We start from the raw sequence: 20,988 nt of genomic DNA on the forward strand, positions 1-20,988 counted from the left end.
AGCTCCAGAGGACTTGCAGGGAGCTGGAGAATAGGTGAGTTTTTTTTAGGCGCACTTTGTGGCGCGAAAAACGGGCGTCCAGGTCCGGGCTGCGCCGTTTTAGGCGTGGCCCGAAACTTGGGCCCATTCTCTCTGTACCCACTCTATCAAAAACTTTCATAATTTTAAAGACCTCGATTAGATCACCCCTCAGCCTTCTTTTTTTCAAGAGAAAAGAGACCCAGCCTGTTCATCCTTTCCTGATGGGTATACCCTCGCATTTCTGGTATCATCCTTGTAAATCTTCTCTGCACCCTCTCCAGTGCCTCGCTCTCCTTTTTATAACACGGTGACTAGAAATGTATGCAGTACTCCAGGCCGGGAGTCTTGGGCATTGAGATTGTGCCGGAGAGTATTTCCTCACTGTTGGTGCCAGTAATTCATCAGGAGGCCTTGGGGCCGAAATTCCCGCCGAGCAAAAAGTAAGTGCACTTACTGATTTTGTAGTTTTTTTCTCCACCCCAATCCATGGGTCAGAGATTGCGCTGATATTCAGCTCTTTGTTGTGCATTTCCGGTCGGGGCGGTGCTGACGGGCAGAAGTGCCCCTTGCAGACGGGAGGCCGATGTTACAGGTCATCAGCGTCACGCTGCCGTGTCACAACGTTCCTCCCCTTCAGTTAACGGGAAGGGCCTTCAGTTAAAGGGGAGGGCCACTGTGATCTCTGCACGTGGTTTAGTTCAGCCCACTGGGCCACCAGGGAGGGTTTCGGCCGGGCCAGCGGCATGGCGCCCAAGAGGGGGGGGGGGCTACCCAGGCTGCCTGTTGGCGGCCCGGCCGGCACCCGCAACCACCAATGTCGGGCCGACCTGCCAGTCAGCCGACAACTAAAATAAAATGGTGGCTGCCGTGGTGCGCCCTCCCCTTTAAGGGTGGACGCGCCGCGCCCAGCCACAAGAAGCTCCCCGCCGGGGAGAAAGCTGTCATGGGCACCGAGCGGCGGCCGACCCGCGGGGTAATTTCCCGCACGGGGCGGAAAGCGGGGGTTGCCGCCGGTCGGTAAGGGGTCGGCTGGGCGGCAGCACGGGCGGTGCGGAAACCAGTTCCCGGTGCTCCCAGCCCGGGAGTAATATAGGACAGGGTTGGCCCATTCATCCCCCCCGCCCCCAGTCGGTGAGGCCTGTCCGCTCCAGCGCTGCTTCTTCGAGGCGGTAATGGGCCATAAGGAGCGGTGCACTTTCGGCCCCCTTATACATTGGTGGCATAGAAACATAGAAAATAGGAGCAGTAGTAGGCCATTCGGCCCTTCGAGTCTGCACCGCCATTCAATATGATCATGGCTGATCCTCCATCTCAACACCATATTCCCGCTTTTTCCCCATACCCCTTGATGCCTTTTGTTTCTAGAAATCTATCTATCTCCCTCTTAAATATATTCAGTGACTTGGCCTCCACAGCCTTCTGTGGTAGAGAATTCCACAGGTTCACCACCCTCAGTGAAAATATTTCTCCTCATCTCGGTCCTAAATTTCCCACCCCGTATCCTGAGACTGTGACCCCTTGTTCTAGACTTCCCAGCATCACCGACTGCAGACGGATTATTTGGGGAGCAATGTGTAAACCCTTGCTTGGGTCGTGAGCTTGGAGCTGACGCCCCGACCACGAGCTTGAAATGAAGGGAAACCAAGTGGAGTGAGATCAAAGTGCGACCGAGTTAATAGTTGATGAAGAGGCAGAGCGAGGGAATGGCAAGCACTGCCTTGTAAAATATTGAAGCTGCTTCAGAGAATCTGGGAGCCCAGCCAAAAAAAAGGGAAACTTTCTGGAAAATAAAAGAAGCCCGTTGGGCCAGGCCTACCTCGGAGGGCCTCCGTGTCCAGTGTCTCGCCCAACTGTTCCAGCAGCTTTGCCCTGGCCGCGTTCTTCTTGTGCTTCTTGCCCTCGTAGTGCTGCTGGGCCATCATGGGGTTGTTGAACCAGGCACTGCAGAGCCGGCAGAACTTGCCCGAGTCCCTGTGGTCCGCCAGGGGGCCCAGGCCGCAGAAGGTGGGAGTTGCAGGCCACACCGCCTCAGGAGGAGACTCTGGGATATAAAATAATAATTACAGGGTAAAAATCAAGTCTGAGGGAAGCAAGAATGACGCAGCGTCCGCTGCACCAGAAACAGGCCCCACGGACCAACGATCTCCCCCCGAAGCTCCCCATAATCCCTCGATTCCTTTAATATTGAAAAATCTATCGATCTCTGTCTTGAATATACTCAACGACTGAGCCTCAACAGCCCTCTGGGGCAGAGAATTCCAAAGATTCACCACCCTCTGACTGAAGGAATTTCTCCTCATCTCAGTCCTAAATGTCCCTTTATTCTGAAATTATATTGTAATATATTATATTATACACCCCTTATTATATTGGACAGAGCAAATGTTGAAGTTCCTAGGAAAGAAACATAGAAAATAGGAACAGTAGTAGGCCATTCGGCCCTTCGAGTCTGCACCGACATTCAATATGATCATGGCTGATCCTCTATCTTAACACTATATTCCCGCTTTCTCCCCATAATCCTTGTTGCCTTTTAGGTCTAGAAATCTATCTATCTCCATCTTAAATATATTGAGTGACTTGGCCTCCACACCACCCGACTCCCATTCCCTCCACCTTATCTCAGCCCTTCAGCATCTCTTTCTATCCCCTTTTGTCTCAAGAACTTACATTCTATAGCGCCTTTCACAACCTCAGGACATCCCAAAGCGCTTACCAGCCGACTGAGTACTTTTTGGAGTGTAGTCACTGTTGTAATGTGGGAAACGCGGCAGCCAATTTGTGCACAGCAAGCTCCCACAAACTGCAATGCGATAATGACCCGATAATCTTTTTTTTTTGTTATGTTGATTGAGGGATAAATATTGGCCCCCAGGACATCTGGGAGAACTCCCCTGCTCTTCTTCAAGATAGTGCCTTGGGATCTTTTACATCCACCTGAGAGAGCAGACGGGGCTTCAGTTTAACGTCTCATCTGAAAGACGGCACCTCCGATAGTGCAGCACTCCCTCAGCACTGCACTGGGAATGTCAACCAGGATTTTCTAGTGCTCAAGTCCCTGGAGTGGGACTTGAACCCACAATCTTCTGACTCAGAGGCGAGAGTGCTGCTCACTGAGCCACGGCTGACACGGCAGCTGGTCTTCTACCGCAATACCGAAAGGATATACTTGCTTTGAAGGCAGTTCAGAGAAGGTTCACTTGGTTGATTCCGGAGATGAGGGGGTTGACTTATGAGGAAAGGTTGAGTTGGATGGGTCTCTACTCATTGGAATACAGAAGAATGAGAGGTGATCTTATTGAAACGTATAAGATTATGAGGGGGCTTGACAAGGTGGATGCAGAGAGGATGTTTCCACTGATGGAGGAGACTAGAACTAGAGGGCACGATCTTAGAATAAGGGACCACCCATTTAAAACTGAGATGAGGAGAAATTTCTTCTCTCTGAGGGTTGTAAATCTGTGGAATTCCCTGCCTCAGAGAGCTGTGGAAGCTGGGACATTGAATAAATTTAAGACAGAAATAGACAGTTTCTTAAACGATAAGGGGATAAGGGGTTATGGGGAGCAGGAAGGGAAGTGGACCTGAGTCCATGATCAGATCAGCCATGATCGTATTAAATGGCGGAGCAGGTTCAAGGGGCTGTATGTCCTATTCCTGCTCCAATTTCTTATGTTCTTATGCAACTCCACTTTAGGCGGCGTGTATCACGGGCAACCCACTGCAATACTGAGCATTTTGCGATGCTGCTTGAGGCAAATTTCTACCCACCCCCCCCCTCCCCGCCCCACACTGAGATTCCGAGGACCATGTTCCGCTACTCAATGGTCTGGAAACTTCTTGGTCCCGCTCCGCTGGCACGTTGCTCCAGGAGCATGGCGGAAATCCCGCTCACCCGCGCAGACCTAGTTTCCTGCCGAGCTTCGGGTGCCGGGCTGGGGCAGCTGCCTGTAATGTATGCACCTGTGAGTATGCTTAGAGGTTTGTAGAGCTGTTGCATTGGGAGTGGCTTAGCCAGTCACGTGATATTCTCAAGACTCAATAAAACCCCAGCCAGTTGAATCTAGGTCATCCACGATGAGGCAGCTGGTTGTGAGCCTGGTGGATGGACGAATGTGTAGTGTGATTGTTAAACCTTTGCTAATAAACCAACTAGTTCTTAATAGCAATGTGTTGCTATGAATTCTTCAGCAAAGAACCCATGAAGCAAATACATTATACCGCCCAATCTTTTCATCACTGAAAATGGAAAACCAGCGTCCTTAGCTACAATATAACAGGGGCTGGCGGGGTGTCATCATCATCATAGGCAGTCCCTCGGAATCGAGGAAGACTTGTTTCCACTCTAAAAGTGAGTTCTCAGGTGACTGAACAGTCCAATACGAGAACCACTGTTTCTGTCACAGGTGGGACAGACAGTTGTTGAGGGAAAGGGAGGGTGGGGAGTCTGGTTTGCCGCATGCTCTTTCCACTGCCTGCGCTTGATTTCTGCATGCTCTCGGCGACGAGACTCGAGGAGCTCAATGCCCTCCCAGATGCTCTTCCTCCACTTAGGGCGGTCTTTGGCCAGGGACTCCCAGGTGTCAGTGGGGATGTTGCACTTTATCAGGGAGGCTTTGAGGATGTCCTTGTAACGTTTCCTCTGCCCACCTTTGGCTCGTTTGCCGTGGACGAGTTCCGAGTAGAGTGCTTGCTTTGGGAGTCTCGTGTCTGGCATGGGAACAATGTGGCCTGCCCAGCGGAGCTGAGCAAGTGTGGTCAGTGCTTCAATGCTGGGGATGTTAGCTTGGTCGAGGACGCTAATGTTGGTGCGTCTGTCCTCCCAGAGGATTTGTAGGATCTTGCAGAGACATCGTTGGCAGTATTTCTCCAGCGACTTGAGGTGTCTACTGTACATGGTCCATACAGGAGGGCGGGTATTACTACAGCCCTGTAGACCATGAGCTTAGTGGTAGATTTGAGGGCCTGGTCTTCAAACACTCTTTTCCTCAGGCAGCCAAAGGCTGCACTGGCGCACTGGTGTAGGGGTGTAGGGGTGTTGGGGAGGGGGGGGATCGCTACACTCTCAGATCAGGACCCCTGTTTGACCAGGGAACGTGCCCAGCATTCGCTAAGGAACCAAGAACAGGACACATCCAAGAATACACAAAGAAAGTTAGCCTTGCGGGAATGGGCAAGTGTTCACAGCTGATTGAACACAGGGGTGTGGGGAGAAGGGGAAACACTTGCCAGGGTGTGGGGAAAGGGCAGGGGGTAGAGGGACTAATGGGATAGCTCGTTCACAAAGCCGGCACAGGCAAAACGGGCCAAACGGCTTCCTTCGACGATGTTTCGTGCTACGATTCTGTGAGACTGCGCTAACATTTTCTGACCTTTGTGAAAGAATCAGAAAAGAATCCTGGGAATTCTATTGAAAATTTAGAGATGGGAAAATATTGGAGTTTATGATAAGAGAAAGAATTGAAGCAGGTTTAATAGGGTAGAGGACATAATTCCAAGCCAATAAAGGTTTATCAAAGGTAATGTGGTAAACAGTCTATCTTGACTTTTATAAAGCATTTAGTAGGGTCCCTCACATGAGCATTATAGCTTGAGTGAAATGTCATGCGATAAAGAAAGACATTGCAAATCAGACAATGAGTTGACTCAATAAGAGCTGGTTACAGAGAGATTAGAAATGGCACTTTCTTGAATTTGACAAACCCAATAGTCAGTTTTGAGGCTGTTACTGTTGGTTACAATTGGACTGTTCAGCCACCTAAGAACTCATTTTTAGAGTGGAAGCAAGTCTTCCTCGATTCCGAGGGACTGCCTATGATGATGAGCTTTGGTGACATTTACAGATAACAATAGGACCAGGTGAAATGGATACCAGAGCCCTGGAGATTCGGAAAAGGTCTCTTGCGCATCCCGACGAGGGGAGTCGAAATTCGGTATCGCCCCGTTTGGGTGCGGTAACCGAGGGGAGGCGGAACTTCTTGCGCCCGACGCGAAATTGGGGTTAGCGCCCCCGAGATGAAGGGCAGTGCAATGTCAAGCGTCCCACGCCTTCTCGGGATGCGGTAAGCGCGCGATTGTTGCAGTGCTACGCAGCCCCTCCGCATGGTGCTGACGCGAGCACAGGGCCCCCCCCCCCCTTCCGTTAAAGGGGAGGGCAGGCTGTGAGCTCCGCAGTGGGGCCACCAGGCGGAGGGAGGGGTGAGAGGTGCCGTGACCGCAGCCCGGGGCAGAAGTGGAGTGCCGGGCGGCACCTTCGCGGCACGGACCCCGCCGGATGAAGAACGGAAGGCCGGACCGGTAAGTCGGCTGCGAGGAAAAGCTGCGTCGTGCGCACCCCCGCTTTAACATTCGAGTTCGCGACCCGCGAGGCTGGCGCTGACATCGTCTGAGGCGGCCTCACGAGGGGGCGCTGCCCAATTTCCCACCGCGGAGCGTAAACGGGATGCTGCGCATGGCAGCAACCTGGGGTGCTGCTGGCTTAGCGCCTCCGCTAACTCCCATCCAATTTCATGGGAGCGTGTAGTGCCCACACCCCTCCCGCCCCCCCGCCCCCACCTCTCTTGTGACGCGCCTTGGGACAGTTTTACGACGTTAAAGGCGCCCTGTAAATGCACGTTGCTGTTGTTCATCCCCCACTGTAAACCCAATCGACGAAGCACATTCCTCAGGGGGCCATGTTATCAGCCATTTCCAGCCCTTCACCCGTTTCTCTGTGGGGGGGAGGGGTTTCTGCAGACCGCCCTCCAATGCCGAGGCGGACGATTGGGAGGAGTCCCGCCGAGGCACAGGACCGGTAGTGCGGTTAGAAAAAAACACGAGATAAGATTCAGAAATATTGACTGAGGCTAAATGACAGAGCGTAGAAAAACGTTTTGCACAGTGTCAGCTGTGGTTCAGTGGGCACCACACTCTCCTCTGAGTCAGAAAATTGTAGATTGAAGCCCCACTCCAGGGATTTGAGCACGTAAATCTAGGCCGACTCTCCCAGTGCAGTGCTGAAGGAGCGCTGCACTGTCGGAGGGGCTGTCTTTCAGATGAGACGTTAAACCGAGACTCCGTCTGCCCCCTCAGATGGATGTAAAAGATCCCATGGCCACTATTTCGAAGAAGAGCAGGAGAGTTCTCCCCGGTGTCCTGGGGCCAATATTTATCCCTCAAACAACATAACAAAAAAACAGATGATCTGGCTATTATCACATTGCTGTTTGTGGGAGCCTGCAGTGCGCAAATTGGCTGCCGCGTTTCCTACATTACAACAGTGACTACACTCCAAAAAAAGTACTTAATTGGCTGTAAAGCGCTTTGAGACGTCTGGTGGTCGTGAAAGGTGCTATATAAATGCAAGTCTTTCTTTTTTTTTTACAAAGGGGGTCATGAGCACAGGCGAGGGAACCAAATCCTGAATGTAACTGAGGGAATGACATTGTGAATTTAGCCTTCCCGAGGGAAGTCCAGTCCCTATTTGGGTTATCAGCGGAGGAGGAATTGGTGTGGAAGACGCTCTCCCTGCCCAGCAGTGACACCATGAACATAGGCTGCAGCTTGGCAGAAGTAGCAGAGCAGCTTCTTCCGCAACAGTCCGGCCCGAATGCAGCACTGCCCACTTGCGACATCACTGAAGCATCACGTTAGCATGTCCTCCGGCACTGGGGCAGAGGGATTCAACGCAAAATGTCCGCTCCCGCGTTGCCGTTTAATAGTTCAACATCCAAACTTCAGATAACAGAAAAAAAAGCAAGTGTACAGTCACCTCCCTTTCAAACAATGGAGGCGAATTCCTGCAGGGATTCCCCTGCTCTTCCGGAAAAGTTGCGTAAAACCCCAGAAAAGCGGTAGAAACAGCTTTTACGCAGTTGTCCCAGGGGACTCTGTGAACTTCAGCTCATCTAAAACTCGGCTGGCCCATGACCTAACTTCGCACCGAGTCCCGCTCACCCATCGGCCCCCTGAGCTCGCTGACCTACATTGGGCTCCCGGTCCGGCAACGCTTTGATTTTAAAAATATCACCCTCGTGTTGTTGCCCCTCCTCCAGCCCCACAACCCTCCGAGATCTCTGCGCTCCTCCAACTCTGGCCTCTTGCGCATCCCCTGATTTCCTTTGCCCACCATTTGTGGCCGTGCCTTCTGTTGCCTAGTCCCTAAGCTCTGAAACTCCCTCCCTAAATCTCTCCGGCTCTCCGCCTCTCTCTCCTCCTTTGAGACGCTCCTTAAACCCTACCTCTTTGACCAAGCATTTGATAACCTGCCCTAATTTCTTCTTGTGTGGCTTGGTGTCAAAATTCTGTCTTGTAATACTCCTGTGAAGCGCCATGGGATGTTTTACAACATTAAAGGGGCTATATAGTTGTTGTTCCCCATAAACCCGTGACTCCCCTATAGTAGCGATTCCTACATTACAACAGTGACTGCACTTTAAAAAGTACTTAATTGACTGTAAAGTGCTTTGGGACATCCGGTGGTGTGAAAGGCACTATATAAATGCAAGTCTTTCTTAATTTCTTTAAAACGCTCCTTAAAACCTACCTCTTTGACCAAGCTTTTGGGCACCTGTCCTAATATCTCCTTATGTGACTTGGTGTCAATTTTTTTTTGATAATTGCTCTTGTAAAGCGCTTTGGGATGTCTTTACTATGTTAAAGGCGCTATATAGATGCAATTTGTTGTTGCTGTATTTCTGACAGACGAGCGGGCGAAAGACCCACCACCAATCCCGCCCGTGAAATGCACCCCTACGCATTAACAATTTGGCTAAATATTCCTTCCCTTTAAGGAAACAGGGGACCTGATGATGAAACTTCCCCTTTAAAAAGGCGTCCTGATTGCAAGAGTGAAGATTTCCACAACTGCCACAGTTGGAAGAAAGGAGAGTCTTAACAACCACTACCGACTTGGGTAAAGAAAAATTCAATAATTAATTTTTTAAGAGTAAGGAGTTTTTCCCCTTTTTAAAAAAAATTAATGACATGATTTGTGTCCCCAGCGCAGCTTCATAACCAAGAATTCCAGCTCTGTTCGAATGAAAGATTGATCGGAGAACTACCGACAGCGCTACTTGTCAATTAGTTGCTGGTAAGGAAAGAGCACTCCATGCATTACACGCAGGCCTCCTGTCCGAGGTCTGTGCCCCCAGATGCGATAGGCAGTGGATTAGGAATTCCACATGGAACTTTATTCATTTCTTTAGACAGCGGAGGGGAAAATGCTACAAAAATCGTTCATCTCCATCAGCCCATTTCCAGAAACGTCAAGCAAGATATTTTACTGTGGGGCGGCTCTTTCAGTCGACTAACGATTATTCAAGGAGAGGGGAAAAGAAAACTTGCAGTTCTGCAACTCCTTTCACCACCTCACGGTCTGCCAAAGCACTTTACAGCTCTGTTAATAAAGGATGAGATCAGTACAGTAGCAAGAAATTATATTAGCTCAAAATATCAAGATGTAGAATCAGTTTGGGTGGAGATACAAAATAATAAGGGGAATAAGTCACTGGTGGAGTAATCAATAGGCCTCCTAACAGTAGCTACAATATGTCGTTCAGGTCCTGGAATGTCAGGTCCCTCACTGAAACACCTGGGAACTCATCCCTTCTTGGTGTGGAAGTGGGTCATCCTCGACATGAGGGACTGCCTAATACTAGTACTAGTACACTGTAGGGCAGAGCATAAATCAAGAAATAATGGATGCTTGTAAGAAAGGTATGGCAATAATCATGGGTGATTTTAATCTTCATATTGATTGGACGAATCAAATTGGCAAAAATAGCCTTGAAGAAGAGTTCATAGAGTGGGCTGGTTTCTTAGAACAATACATTGTAGAACCAATCCAGGGAGCAGACTATTTTAGATTTGGTAATGTGTAATGAGACTGGGTTAATTAATGATCTCATAATAAAGGATCTTCTTGGGAAGAGTGATCATAACATGGTAGAATTTCGAATTCAGTTTGAGGGTGAGAAACTTGGGTCACAAATTAGTGTCATGAACTTAAATAAAGGCAATTGCAAAGGTATGAAGACAGAGTTGGCTAACGTGTGTTATGTATATAATCCTTGGCAACCTGGATCACACCACCACCAGAGGGCCTACATGTTGGAGTCCTAAGGGATCCCAGCATCCCTTGGGAGCACGCCCTCCCCATGCTGTACCTGCACTCTGGAGTCTAATTAAAGGAGCTAAGGTCACACTTACTCATTGCATACAGTACTCAGTTTCATCCTTTATTATGAGCATAATAATCGCTGACAAGGTAACAAACAACCATGCAAAAATGCAATGAACTGTTGGTATCCTGGAAAAGTTCTCAGAAGGGGATGATTGGGAAGCCTTCATGGAGAGACTCGACCAATACTTCGTGGCAAACGAGCTGGAAGGGGACGAGAACGCTGCTAAACGAAAGGCACTCCTCCTCACCATCTGTGGAGCAACAACCTATGGCCTCATGAAGAATCTTCTAGCTCCGGTAAAACCAACAACCAAATCCGATGAAGAATTATGTATGCTGGTTTGGGAGCACCTAAATCTGAAGGAAAGCGTTTTGATGGCGAGATATGGGTTCTACACGTGTCAACGGTTGGAGGGCCAGGAAGTGGCGAGCTACGTCGCTGAATTAAGGCGCCTTGCAGGGCATTATGAATTTGATGGATTCCTTGAACAAATGCTAAGAGACTTTTTTGTGCTTGGCATTGGCCATGAGGTAATCCTTTGTAAACTATTGACTGTTGAAACACCGAACCTGAGCAAAGCCATAACGATAGCCCAAGCATTTATGTCCACCAGCGATAACACCAAAAAAATTTTGCAGGATAAAGAGGTTTCGGCAAGTACTGTGCACAAAGTAACGTCGTTTTCGAGCAGGAATATACATGGCAGAATGTACGCGCCAGCTGCTGCACATAGAAACATAGAAAATAGGTGCAGGAGTAGGCCATTCGGCCCTTCGAGCCTGCACCGCCATTCAATGAGTTCATGGCTGAACATGCAACTTCAGTAATCCATTCCTGCTTTCTCGCCATACCCCTTGATCCCCCGAGTAGTAAGGGCTTCATCTAACTCCTTTTTGAATATATTTAGTGAATTGGCCTCAACAACTTCCTGTGGTAGAGAATTCCACAGGTTCAACACTCTCTGGGTGAAGAAGTTTCTCCTCATCTCGGTCCTAAATGGCTTACCCCTTATCCTTAGACTGTGACCCCTGGTTCTAGACTTCCCCAACATTGGGAACATTCTTCCTGCATCTAACCTGTCTAAACCCGTCAGAATTTTAAACGTTTCTATGAGTTCGATCTCAGATGACCCAAAGTTCGCATCAATCGTTAATGCGAGGCAGTTAACACCTTGCTGGCGCTGCGGAGGGGATCATCAGGCCCATCAATGCTGCTTCAAGCACTATACATGCAACGGCTGCAGAACAATGGGACACCTCCAGTGAATATGCAGGCGAACTGCAAACCACCACGTTGCAAGGAAGGTCGATCCATGGTGGATCAGGCTGAACTAGAGACTCGAACCGAGGAGGCAGAAGTGTACGGGGTACACACCTTCACCACGAAATGTCCACCGATTATGTTAAAAGTTGAACTGAATGGAATTCCAGTGTCCATGGAACTGGACACAGATGCAAATCAGTCCATAATGAGCAAAAAGGCCTTCGACAGGCTGTGGTGCAACAAGGCACACAGGCCCAAGCTCAGCCCCATTCACACCAAGCTAAGAACTTACACCAAAGAGCTGATCCCTGTAATTGGCAGCACAGAAGTCAAAGTCTCCTATGATGGAGCAGTGCATGAACTCCCACTATGGATCGTGCCAGGGGATGGCCCCACACTGTTCGGCAGAAGCTGGCTGGAAAAAATCCACTGGAAGTGGGACGACATCCGAGCGCTTTCGTCCTTCGACGACGCCTCATGTGCCCAGGTTCTGAGCAGATTTCCATCGTTGTTCGAGCCAGGCATTGGAAGTTTCTCAGGGGCGAAAGTGCAGATCCACTTGGTTCCCGGTACATGACCCATCCATCACAAGGCACGGGCGGTACCGTATATGTTGCGAGAGAAAGTGGAAATTGAGCTGGATAGGCTGCAGCGAGAAGGCATCATCACGCTGGTGGAATTCAACGAGTGGGCCAGTCCGATTGTCCCGGTACTCAAAGGTGATGGCACAGTCAGAATTTGTGGGGACTATAAAGTAACGATTAACCGTTTTTTGCTACAGGACCAGTACCCGCTACCCAAGGCAGACGACCTATTTGCGACCCTGGCTGGAGGTAAGGCGGTCACCAAGTTGGACCTGACCTCGGCCTACATGACGCAGGAGCTGGAGGAATCTTCAAAAGGCCTCACCTGCATCAACACGCACAAAGGTCTGTTCATCTATAACCGATGCCCATTCAGGATTCGTTCGGCTGCAGCAATTTTCCAACGGAACACGGAAAGCCTGCTAAAGTCGGTTCCACGCACCGTGGTTTTCCAGGACAACATACAGGTCACAGGTCGGGACACCATCAAACACTTGAAGAATCTGGAAGAGGTTCTAAGTCGGCTAGATCACGTGGGACTCAAGATGAAACGCTCGAAGTGTGTTTTCCTGGCAACAGAGGTTGAGTTCTTGGGAAGAAGAATCGCAGCAGACGGCATCAGACCCACCGACGCCAAGACGGAGGCCATCAAGAACGCGCCGAGACCACAGACCGTGACGGAGTTGCGGTTGTTCCTGGGACTCCTCAACTATTTCGGTAATTTCCTACCCGGGTTAAGCACCTTGCTAGAACCCCTACATGTGCTACTGTGCGAGGGAGACAACTGGGTATGGGGGAATTCACAAGAGGCTACCTTTGAGAAAGTCAGAAATCTGTTATGTTCAAACAAACTGCTTGTTCTGTATAATCCATGTAAACAATTAGTGCTAGCTTGCGATGCGTCATCATATAGGGTCGGGTGTGTGTTACAACAGGTTACCAGATCGGGGATTTTGCAACCGGTCGCCTATGCGTCCAGGAGTCTGTCCAAAGATTGAAAAAGAAGCTCTGGCATGCATTCACAGGGTGAAAAAAATGCACCAGTATTTGTTTGGTCTCAAGTTTGAGCTAGAAACTGACCATAAGCCGCTCATATCGCTATTCTCAGAGAGCAAAGTGATTAACACCAATGCCTCTGCCCGCATCCAAAGATGAGTGCTCATGCTCTTGGCATACTGCACTGATGCTCTCAGTCGGCTGCCATTGCCCACCACCTGGATGGAAATGGCACAGCCTGCAGACTTGCTCATGGTGATGGATGCATTCGAAAACGAAAAGTCACCTGTTACAGCCTGCCAGATCAGGACCTGGACCAGCCAGGATCCTTTACTGTCCCTTGTAAAAAACTGTGTCCTCCATGGGAGCTGGTCCAGCATCCCAGCGGAGATGCAGGAAGAGAATAAGCTGTGCCTCAGGTGCAAAGACGAAATGTCTCGAGAGGCGGACTGTCTTTTGTGGGGTAATCGTGTGATCTTGCCCAAGAAAGGAAGAGAAACGTTCATACGCGACCTGCACAGCACCCACCCAGGCATTGTAATGATGAAAGCCACAGCCAGATCCCACGTGTGGTGGCCCAGAATTGACTCAGATTTAGAGTCATGCGTGCGCCAGTGCAACACTTGCTCTCAACTGAGCAATGCACCCAGAGAGGCACCGCTAAGTTTGTGGTTGTGGCCACTCCAAACCATGGTCTAGGATCCACGTTGATGATGCAGGCCCATTTCTAGACAAAATGTTCTTGGTTGTTGTGGATGCTTGTTCAAAATGGATTGAATGTGTAATAATGTCTGTAAGCACGTCCACCGCCACCATCGAAAGCCTACAAGCCATGTTTGTCACACACAGCCTGCCTGATGTCCTAGTCAGCGACAATGGGCCGTGTTTCACCAGTGCTGAATGCAAGGAATTCATGACCCGCAATGGGATCAAACACGTCACATCTGCCCTATTCAAGCCCACATCCAACGGCCAGGCAGAACGGGCAGTTCAAACCATCAAGCAAAGCTTGAAATGCGTGTCGGAAGGCTCCCTGCAGACCTGCCTGTCCCGAGTTCTGCTCAGCTATCGCACCAGACCCCACTCGCTCACCAGGGATTCCCCAGCTGAGCTGCTCATGAAAATGGTGCTCAAAACAAGGCTCTCTCTTGTCCACCCTGATCTCCATGATCACATCGAGGGCAGGCGGCATCAACAAAGCATGTACCATGATCGCGCAAACTTGTCATGCGACATTGAGGTCAATGACCCTGTGTTTGTACTCAATTATGGATATGGTCGCAAATGGCTTGCTGGTACGGTCATCGCCAAAGAAGGGAGTAGGGTGGTTCAGGTCAAATTGGCCAATGGACTAACGTACAGGAAGCACTTAGACCAAACCAAATTGTGGTTCACTAACAGCTATGGGCAATCCGAAGAGGATGCCACCAACTTCGACCCTCCAACACACACACAAGTGGCAACTGACATCACGGTTGACCACGAAGCCGAACTCACCATCCCCAGCAGCCCAGCAAGGCCAGCTGCCCAACAGCCCAGTGAAGAACCAACCAACTCACCCACACCAGCATTTGTACCGAGACGATCGACAAGGGAGCGAAAAGCCCCAGATCGTCTCACCCTGTAAATAAGTGTACTTTTGACTTTACAAGGGAGTGATGTTATGTATGTAACCCTTGGCAACCTGGATCACACCACCACCAGAGGGCCTACCTGTTGGAGTCCTAAGGGATCCCAGCATCCCTTGGGAGCACTGTATATAAGCAGGCCACCCATGCTGTACTTGCACTCTGGAGTCTAATTAAAGGAGTTAAGGTCACACTTACTCATTGCATACAGTACTCAGTTTCATCCTTTATTATGAGCATAATAAAGTGGACTGGAAAAATAGATTAAAGAGTAAGATGGTAGATAAAAAGTGGCAGACATTCAAGGAGATATTTCATAACACTCAGCAAAGATATATTACAGTGAGAAAGAAAGACTCTAAGAGAAGGAATAACCATCCCTAGCTAACTAAAGAAGTAAAGGATGGTATCAAATTGAAAATAAAGGCATACAATGTTGCGAAGATTAGTGGAAGGCCAGAGGATTGGGAATTTTTTAGAAATCAGCAAAGGACAACTAAAAAAGAGAGAAGATAAATTATGAGAGTAGATTAGCAAGAAATATAAAAACAGACAGTAAGAGCTTCTACAGGTATATAAAAAGGAAGAGAGTAGCTAAAGTAAACATTGGTCCCTTGGAGGATAAGACTGGGGAATTAATAATGGGAAACAGGGAAATAGCAGAGTATTGCACACATATTTTGTATCAATCTTCACGGCAGAAGATACTAAAAGCTTGCCAATAATTGATAATCAAGGGGCTATTGGGAGGAGGAAACTTAAGACAATCACTATCATTGGAGAAAAAGTCATCATCATCATAGGCAGTCCCTCAGAATTGAGGAAGACTTGCTTCCACTCTTAGAATGAGTCCTTAGGTGGCTGAACAGTCCAATACGAGAGCCACAGTTTTTGCCACAGGTGGGACAGACAGTCGTTGAGGGTAAGGGAGGGTGGGACAAGTTTGCCATGCTTTCCTTCTGCTGCCTGCGCTTGGTTTCTGCATGCTCTCGGCGATAAGACTCGAGGCGCTCAGCGCCTCCCGGATGCACGTCTTCCACTCAGGACGGTCTTTGGCCAGGGACTCCCAGGTGTCAGTGGGGATGTTGCACTTTATCAGGGAGGCTTTGAGGGTGTCTTGAAATGTTTCCTCTGCCTATCTTTGGCTCGTTTGCCATGAAGGAGTTCCGAGTAGAGCGCTTGCTTTGGGAGTCTCGTGTCTGGCATGCGGACAATGTGGCCTGCCCAGCGGAGCTGATCAAGTGTCGTCAGTGCTTCAATGCTGGGGATGTTGGCCTGGTCGAGGACGCTAATGTCGGTGCGTCTGTCTTCCCAGGAGATTTGTAGGATCTTGCAAAGGCACCGTTGACGGTATTTCTCCAGCGACTTGAGGTGTGTACTGTACATGGTCCATGCCTCTGAGCCATACAGGAGGACGGGTATTACTACAGCCCTGTAGACCATGAGCTTGGTGGTAGATTTGAGGGCCTGGTCTTCAAACACTCTTTTCCTCAGGCGGCTGAAGGCTGCACTGGCGCACTGGAGGTGGTGTTGAATCTCTTCATCAATGTCTGCTTTTGGCTAACTAAAAAAAAAAGAGAAAAAGTACGAGACAAATTAATGGGACTAAAGGTGGACAAGTCTCCTGGGCCTGATGGCCTGCATCCTAGGTTCTTAAAAGAAGTGGCTGCAGAGATAGTAGATGCATTGGTTGTAATCTACCAAAATTCCCTGGATTCTGGAGAGGTCCCAGAGGATTGGAAAATCACAAATGTAACACCCCTATTTAAGAAAGGAGGGAGACAGAAAGCAGAAAACTATAGACCAGTTAACCTAACATCTGTCATTGGGAAAATGCAGGAGTCCATTGTTGAGAAAGCAGTAGCAGGTCATTTAGAAAATAATAATAGTCAAGCAGAGTCAGCATGGTTTATGAAAGGGAAATCATGTTTGACAAATTTGGAGCTCTTTGAGGATGTAACGAGCAGGGTGGATAAGGGGGAACCAGTGGATATGGTGTATTTGGATTTCCAGAAGGCATTCAATAAGGTGCCACATAAAATATTACTGTACAAGATAAGAGCTCACACAGTTGAGGGTAATATATTAGCATGGAGAGAGGATTGGCTAACTAACAGAAAGCAGAGAGTCGGAATAAATGGGTAATTTTCAGGTGAGCAAACTGTAACTAGTGGGGTACCACAGGGATCAGTGCTGGGGCCGCAACTATTTACAATCTATATTAATGATTTGGATGAAGGGACAAAGTGTAATGTAGCCAATTTTGCTGATGATACAAAGATAGGTGGGAAAGCAAATTGCGAGGAGGATGCAATGAATCTGCAAAGGAATATAGATCGGCTAAGTGAGTGGGCAAAAATTTGGCAGATGGAGTATAATGTGGGAAAATGTGAGGTTATCCATTTTGGTAAGAAAAATAAAAAAGCAAATTATTATTTAAATGGAGAGAAATTACAAAAGGCTGAGGTACAGAGGGATCTGGGGGTCTTTGTATATGAAACAAAAAGTTAGTATGCAAGTACAACAAGTAATCAGGAAGGCATATGGAATGCTGGCCTTTATTGCAAGGGGGATGGAGAATAAAAGTAGGGAAGTCCTGCTACAACTGTACAGGAATATTGGTGAGGCCACACCCGGAGTACTGCATACAGTTTTGGTCTCAGTATTTAAGGAGGGAGATACTTGCACTGGAGGCAGTTCAGAGAAGATTCAGAAGGTTGATTCCTGAGATGAAGAGATTGTCTTATGAAGAAAGGTTGAGCAGGTTGGGCCTATACACATTAGAGTTTAGAAGAATGAGAGGTGATCTTATCGAAACTTATAAGATTCTGAGGGGGCTTGACAAGGTAGATGCAGAGAGGATGTTTCGCTTCGTGGGGGAATCTAGAACTAGGGGCCATAGTTTCAGAATAAGGGATTGCCCATTTAAAACAGATGAGGAGGAATTTCTTCTCTCTGAGGGTCGTGAATCTTTGGAATTCTCTCCCAGAGAGCTGTGGAGACTGAGTCATTGAATATATTTAAGGTGGAGATTGACACAGATTTTTGACCGATAAGGGAGTCAAGGGTTATGAGGAGCGGGCAGGGAAGTGGAGTTGAGGCCAAGATCAGATCAGCCATGATCTTATTGAATGGCGGAGCTGGCTCGAGGGGCCAAATGGCCGACTCCTGATCCTATTTCTTATGTTATTATGTTTTTCAAGTGTAGTCACTGTTGTAATGGAGGAAACGCGGCAGCCAATTTGCACACAGCAAGCTCCCACAAACAGCAGCGCGATAATGACCAGATAATCTGTTTTTAGTGATGTTGGTTGAGGGAAAAATACTGGCCAGGACACCCGGTATAACTCCCTGCTCTTCTTCGAAATAGTGCCGTGGGATCTTTTCTATCCATCTGAGAGGGCAGATGGGGCCTTGATGTAACATCTCATCTGAAAAACAGCATCTTTGACAGTGCAGTGTGCCCTCAGCACTGCACTGGGGGTGTCAGCCTGGATTGTGGGCTCAAGTCCCTTCTAAGTTACTCTTGAATTTGCTTCCACTGTCCTTTCAGGAAGTGCATTCCAGATCGTAACAACTCGTTCCATTGTAAGCTGAACCAAAATGATCTCCCACCATGCTATGCACTCGGCCTTTGGGAGGCTAGAATGGTGGCAGGGATGAGGGACGTTGGTTATATGGAGAGACTGGAGAAGCTAGGATTGTTCTCCTTAGAGCAGAGAAGATTAAGGAGAGACTTAAATAGAGGGGTCTAAAATGATGAGGCGCTTTGATGAAATAAAGGAGACACTGTTTTCACTGGTAGGAGGATTGGTTAGCGGAGGACACAGATCTATGGTAATTGGCAAAAGATCCGGGACAGGGTGGGGGGGTGGCAGGAGATTAATCTTTTTGATGCAGCACTGCCTGAAAAGACGATGCTAGCAAATTCAATAGTAACTTTCAACAGGGAATTGGATAAATACTTGAAAAGGAAAAACTTGCAAGGTAATGGGGAAAGAGCAGGGACGAGAGTGGGACTAATTAGATCGCTCTTTCGAAGAGTCAGCACAGGCACGATGGGCCGAATGGCCTCCTTGTGTGCTGTAAGATTCTATGATTGCTATGGACCGCTATCACTCGAGAACCTATGTTCATTCTAAAGTCTGAAGCCAAAGTTATGGATTGCTGCTTAATTTTGAAAGCACGTCCTATTTTCCGGATTGTCTCCTCTCGCTTCTCTTGTCGGCCGGATATTTGCGTTTGGACTCCGGACACAACCCTCTCCATTCGAGCAGATGCCTCGTCAGCGCTGCGGGAAACTGATGCTCGGGAAACAATGACTCGATACAAATATTTAATGAGACGTGAATCTTGAAGCAGGCAGGGCACCAGGCCAGCGAGGGGACAGAGCTTGGTAGAAAAAGCGATCCTTTCTTTCCATTCATTCACGGGCATTGCTGGCAAGCCCAGCATTTATTGCTCGTCCCTAATTGGTGGTGGTGAACCGCCTTATACATCTGTGTGTCTCGCTGGGCCATTTCAGGGGCCTTGTTATAGGAGTCAACCACATTGCTGCGGGTCTGGAGTCACATATAGGTCCAGACCAGGTAAGGACGGCAGATTTTCTTCCCTGAAGGGACATTAGTGAATCGGATGGGTTTTTACGACAATCCGGTAGTTCCATGGTGACCATTACTGAGACTAGCAATCAGTCCAGATTGATTTAATTGTACCGTATTTAAATTCCCCTAGCTGCCATGGTGGGAGATGAATTCATTTCTCTGGATCATTAGTCCGGGCCTTGAGAATTCAAGTCCAGTAACATAACCACAATGCAACCGTATCCCATCTGTGAAAGCACAACTGTCCGAGGCTCAAGTATTTGCATTTGCGACACACAGGGGGCGATATTCACCTTTGGCAGTGGGGCGCGGACCTGGCCGTTATAAATCCTGCCTGATTTTGCATTACTCTAGCTGCAGCTAGTTTTATCTGTTGAGCATTCCCATTTCACGGTCCTGCTAAGACACAAAATTGGGTAGCTTCCTGCGATGGAGGGGTTCACCCAGAATTTTGAAGAGGCGACTAAAGTAACGGACTGGGGACCAAAGCGGCAATGGAACGCACAAGAAAACCCACCATTTTTTTTTTACCGACAGCAGCCCACCTCCCCTTTGACCTTTGTCCCGCGAGTAGCCGTCCGTCCGGATATGCGTCCCCCTGAGCCTGTTGCTTTCATCGCCCGGCGCAGCTTCAGGGAGCGAAACCTAATCGAGGGTCCGGGGTGCCACACACGATGATGACGCCACCGCTAAACCCCCGCCGAATTTAGCGAGAGGCGTTAGAAGCACCGTGCCCGATCGTTTACACACCCCGGGGCTGGAACGCCAATGGGAGCCGCAAATGACCCGAATTTCTCCCCCCAGACTCTCCATCAGCCCTATCTGTTCCCTTTAAAATATCTTGAAGACTTCGATCACATCACCCTGGCAATAATTGTCCCTCACCTTTATTACTGTGAGTAAATTGGCTGCCACATCATCATCATCGGCAGTCCCTCGAAATCAAGGAAGACTTGCTTCCACTCAAAAAGTGAGTTCTCAGGTGACTGAACAGTCCAATACGGGAATTACAATCTCTGTCACAGATGGGACAGACAGTCGTTGAGGGTAAGGGAGGGTGGGACAGGTTTGCCGCACGCTCCTTCCGCTGCCTGTGCTTGATTTCTGCAAGCTCTCAGCGATGAAACTCGAGGTGCTCAGCGCCCTCCCGGATGTAATTTCTCTACTTAGGGCGGTCTTTGACCAGGGACTCCCAAGTGTCAGTGGAGACACACAAGAGTGACTACACTTCAAAAAGTGCTTTGTTGGCTGTAAAGTGCTTTGCGACGTCCTGCGGTCGAGAAAAGGACCCGACATAAATGCAAGTTCCTCTTTCAAAGGGAGAAAATGAAAACAAAATGCTATTTCCGGAGACGCAATGGGCTTTTGGACGGTGGAAGAACTGTCCACTGATGCTTGTCTCCAACAGGGTGCCGACATGCTGGTCTCCAGTCATCTTGGTTAACCCTTGCCACTGGACCAAGACCTAGCTCTGTCAAGCCCGTGTGGTGGCTGGTGTGCAATGGCCACCACACGTTAAAAAAATCCACGCACAGACATCTTCCACTCTTCAACATGTAGTTCAGGACCTGGAATATCAGGTGCTTCATTGAAACATCTGTGAACTCATCCCTTTTTGGTGTGGAAGCAAGTCATCCTCGCTTCGAGTGACTGCCTATGATGATGATGATGAATCATCAGATACTGAGCTTCCACACACAGCTCCAGGAGTAATATTATGGCTCGTCAT

At 48.8% G+C, this 20,988-nt stretch overlaps 1 protein-coding gene across 1 annotated transcript in view; it reads right to left on the reverse strand.

Moving 5' to 3' along the window:
- The window catches only part of LOC139255478 (zinc finger matrin-type protein 4), a 735,084-nt gene that overhangs the window by 461,897 nt on the left and 252,199 nt on the right, over positions 1–20,988 (reverse strand). Inside the window, exon 5 of the mRNA XM_070873945.1 lies at positions 1,838–2,062. Within this exon, the coding sequence (XP_070730046.1) occupies positions 1,838–2,062 (225 nt within the window). The remainder of the gene's footprint in view (positions 1–1,837; positions 2,063–20,988) is intronic.

This window comes from Pristiophorus japonicus, chromosome 3 (genome assembly GCF_044704955.1).
Source record: "Pristiophorus japonicus isolate sPriJap1 chromosome 3, sPriJap1.hap1, whole genome shotgun sequence".
Taxonomy (NCBI): domain Eukaryota; kingdom Metazoa; phylum Chordata; class Chondrichthyes; family Pristiophoridae; genus Pristiophorus; species Pristiophorus japonicus.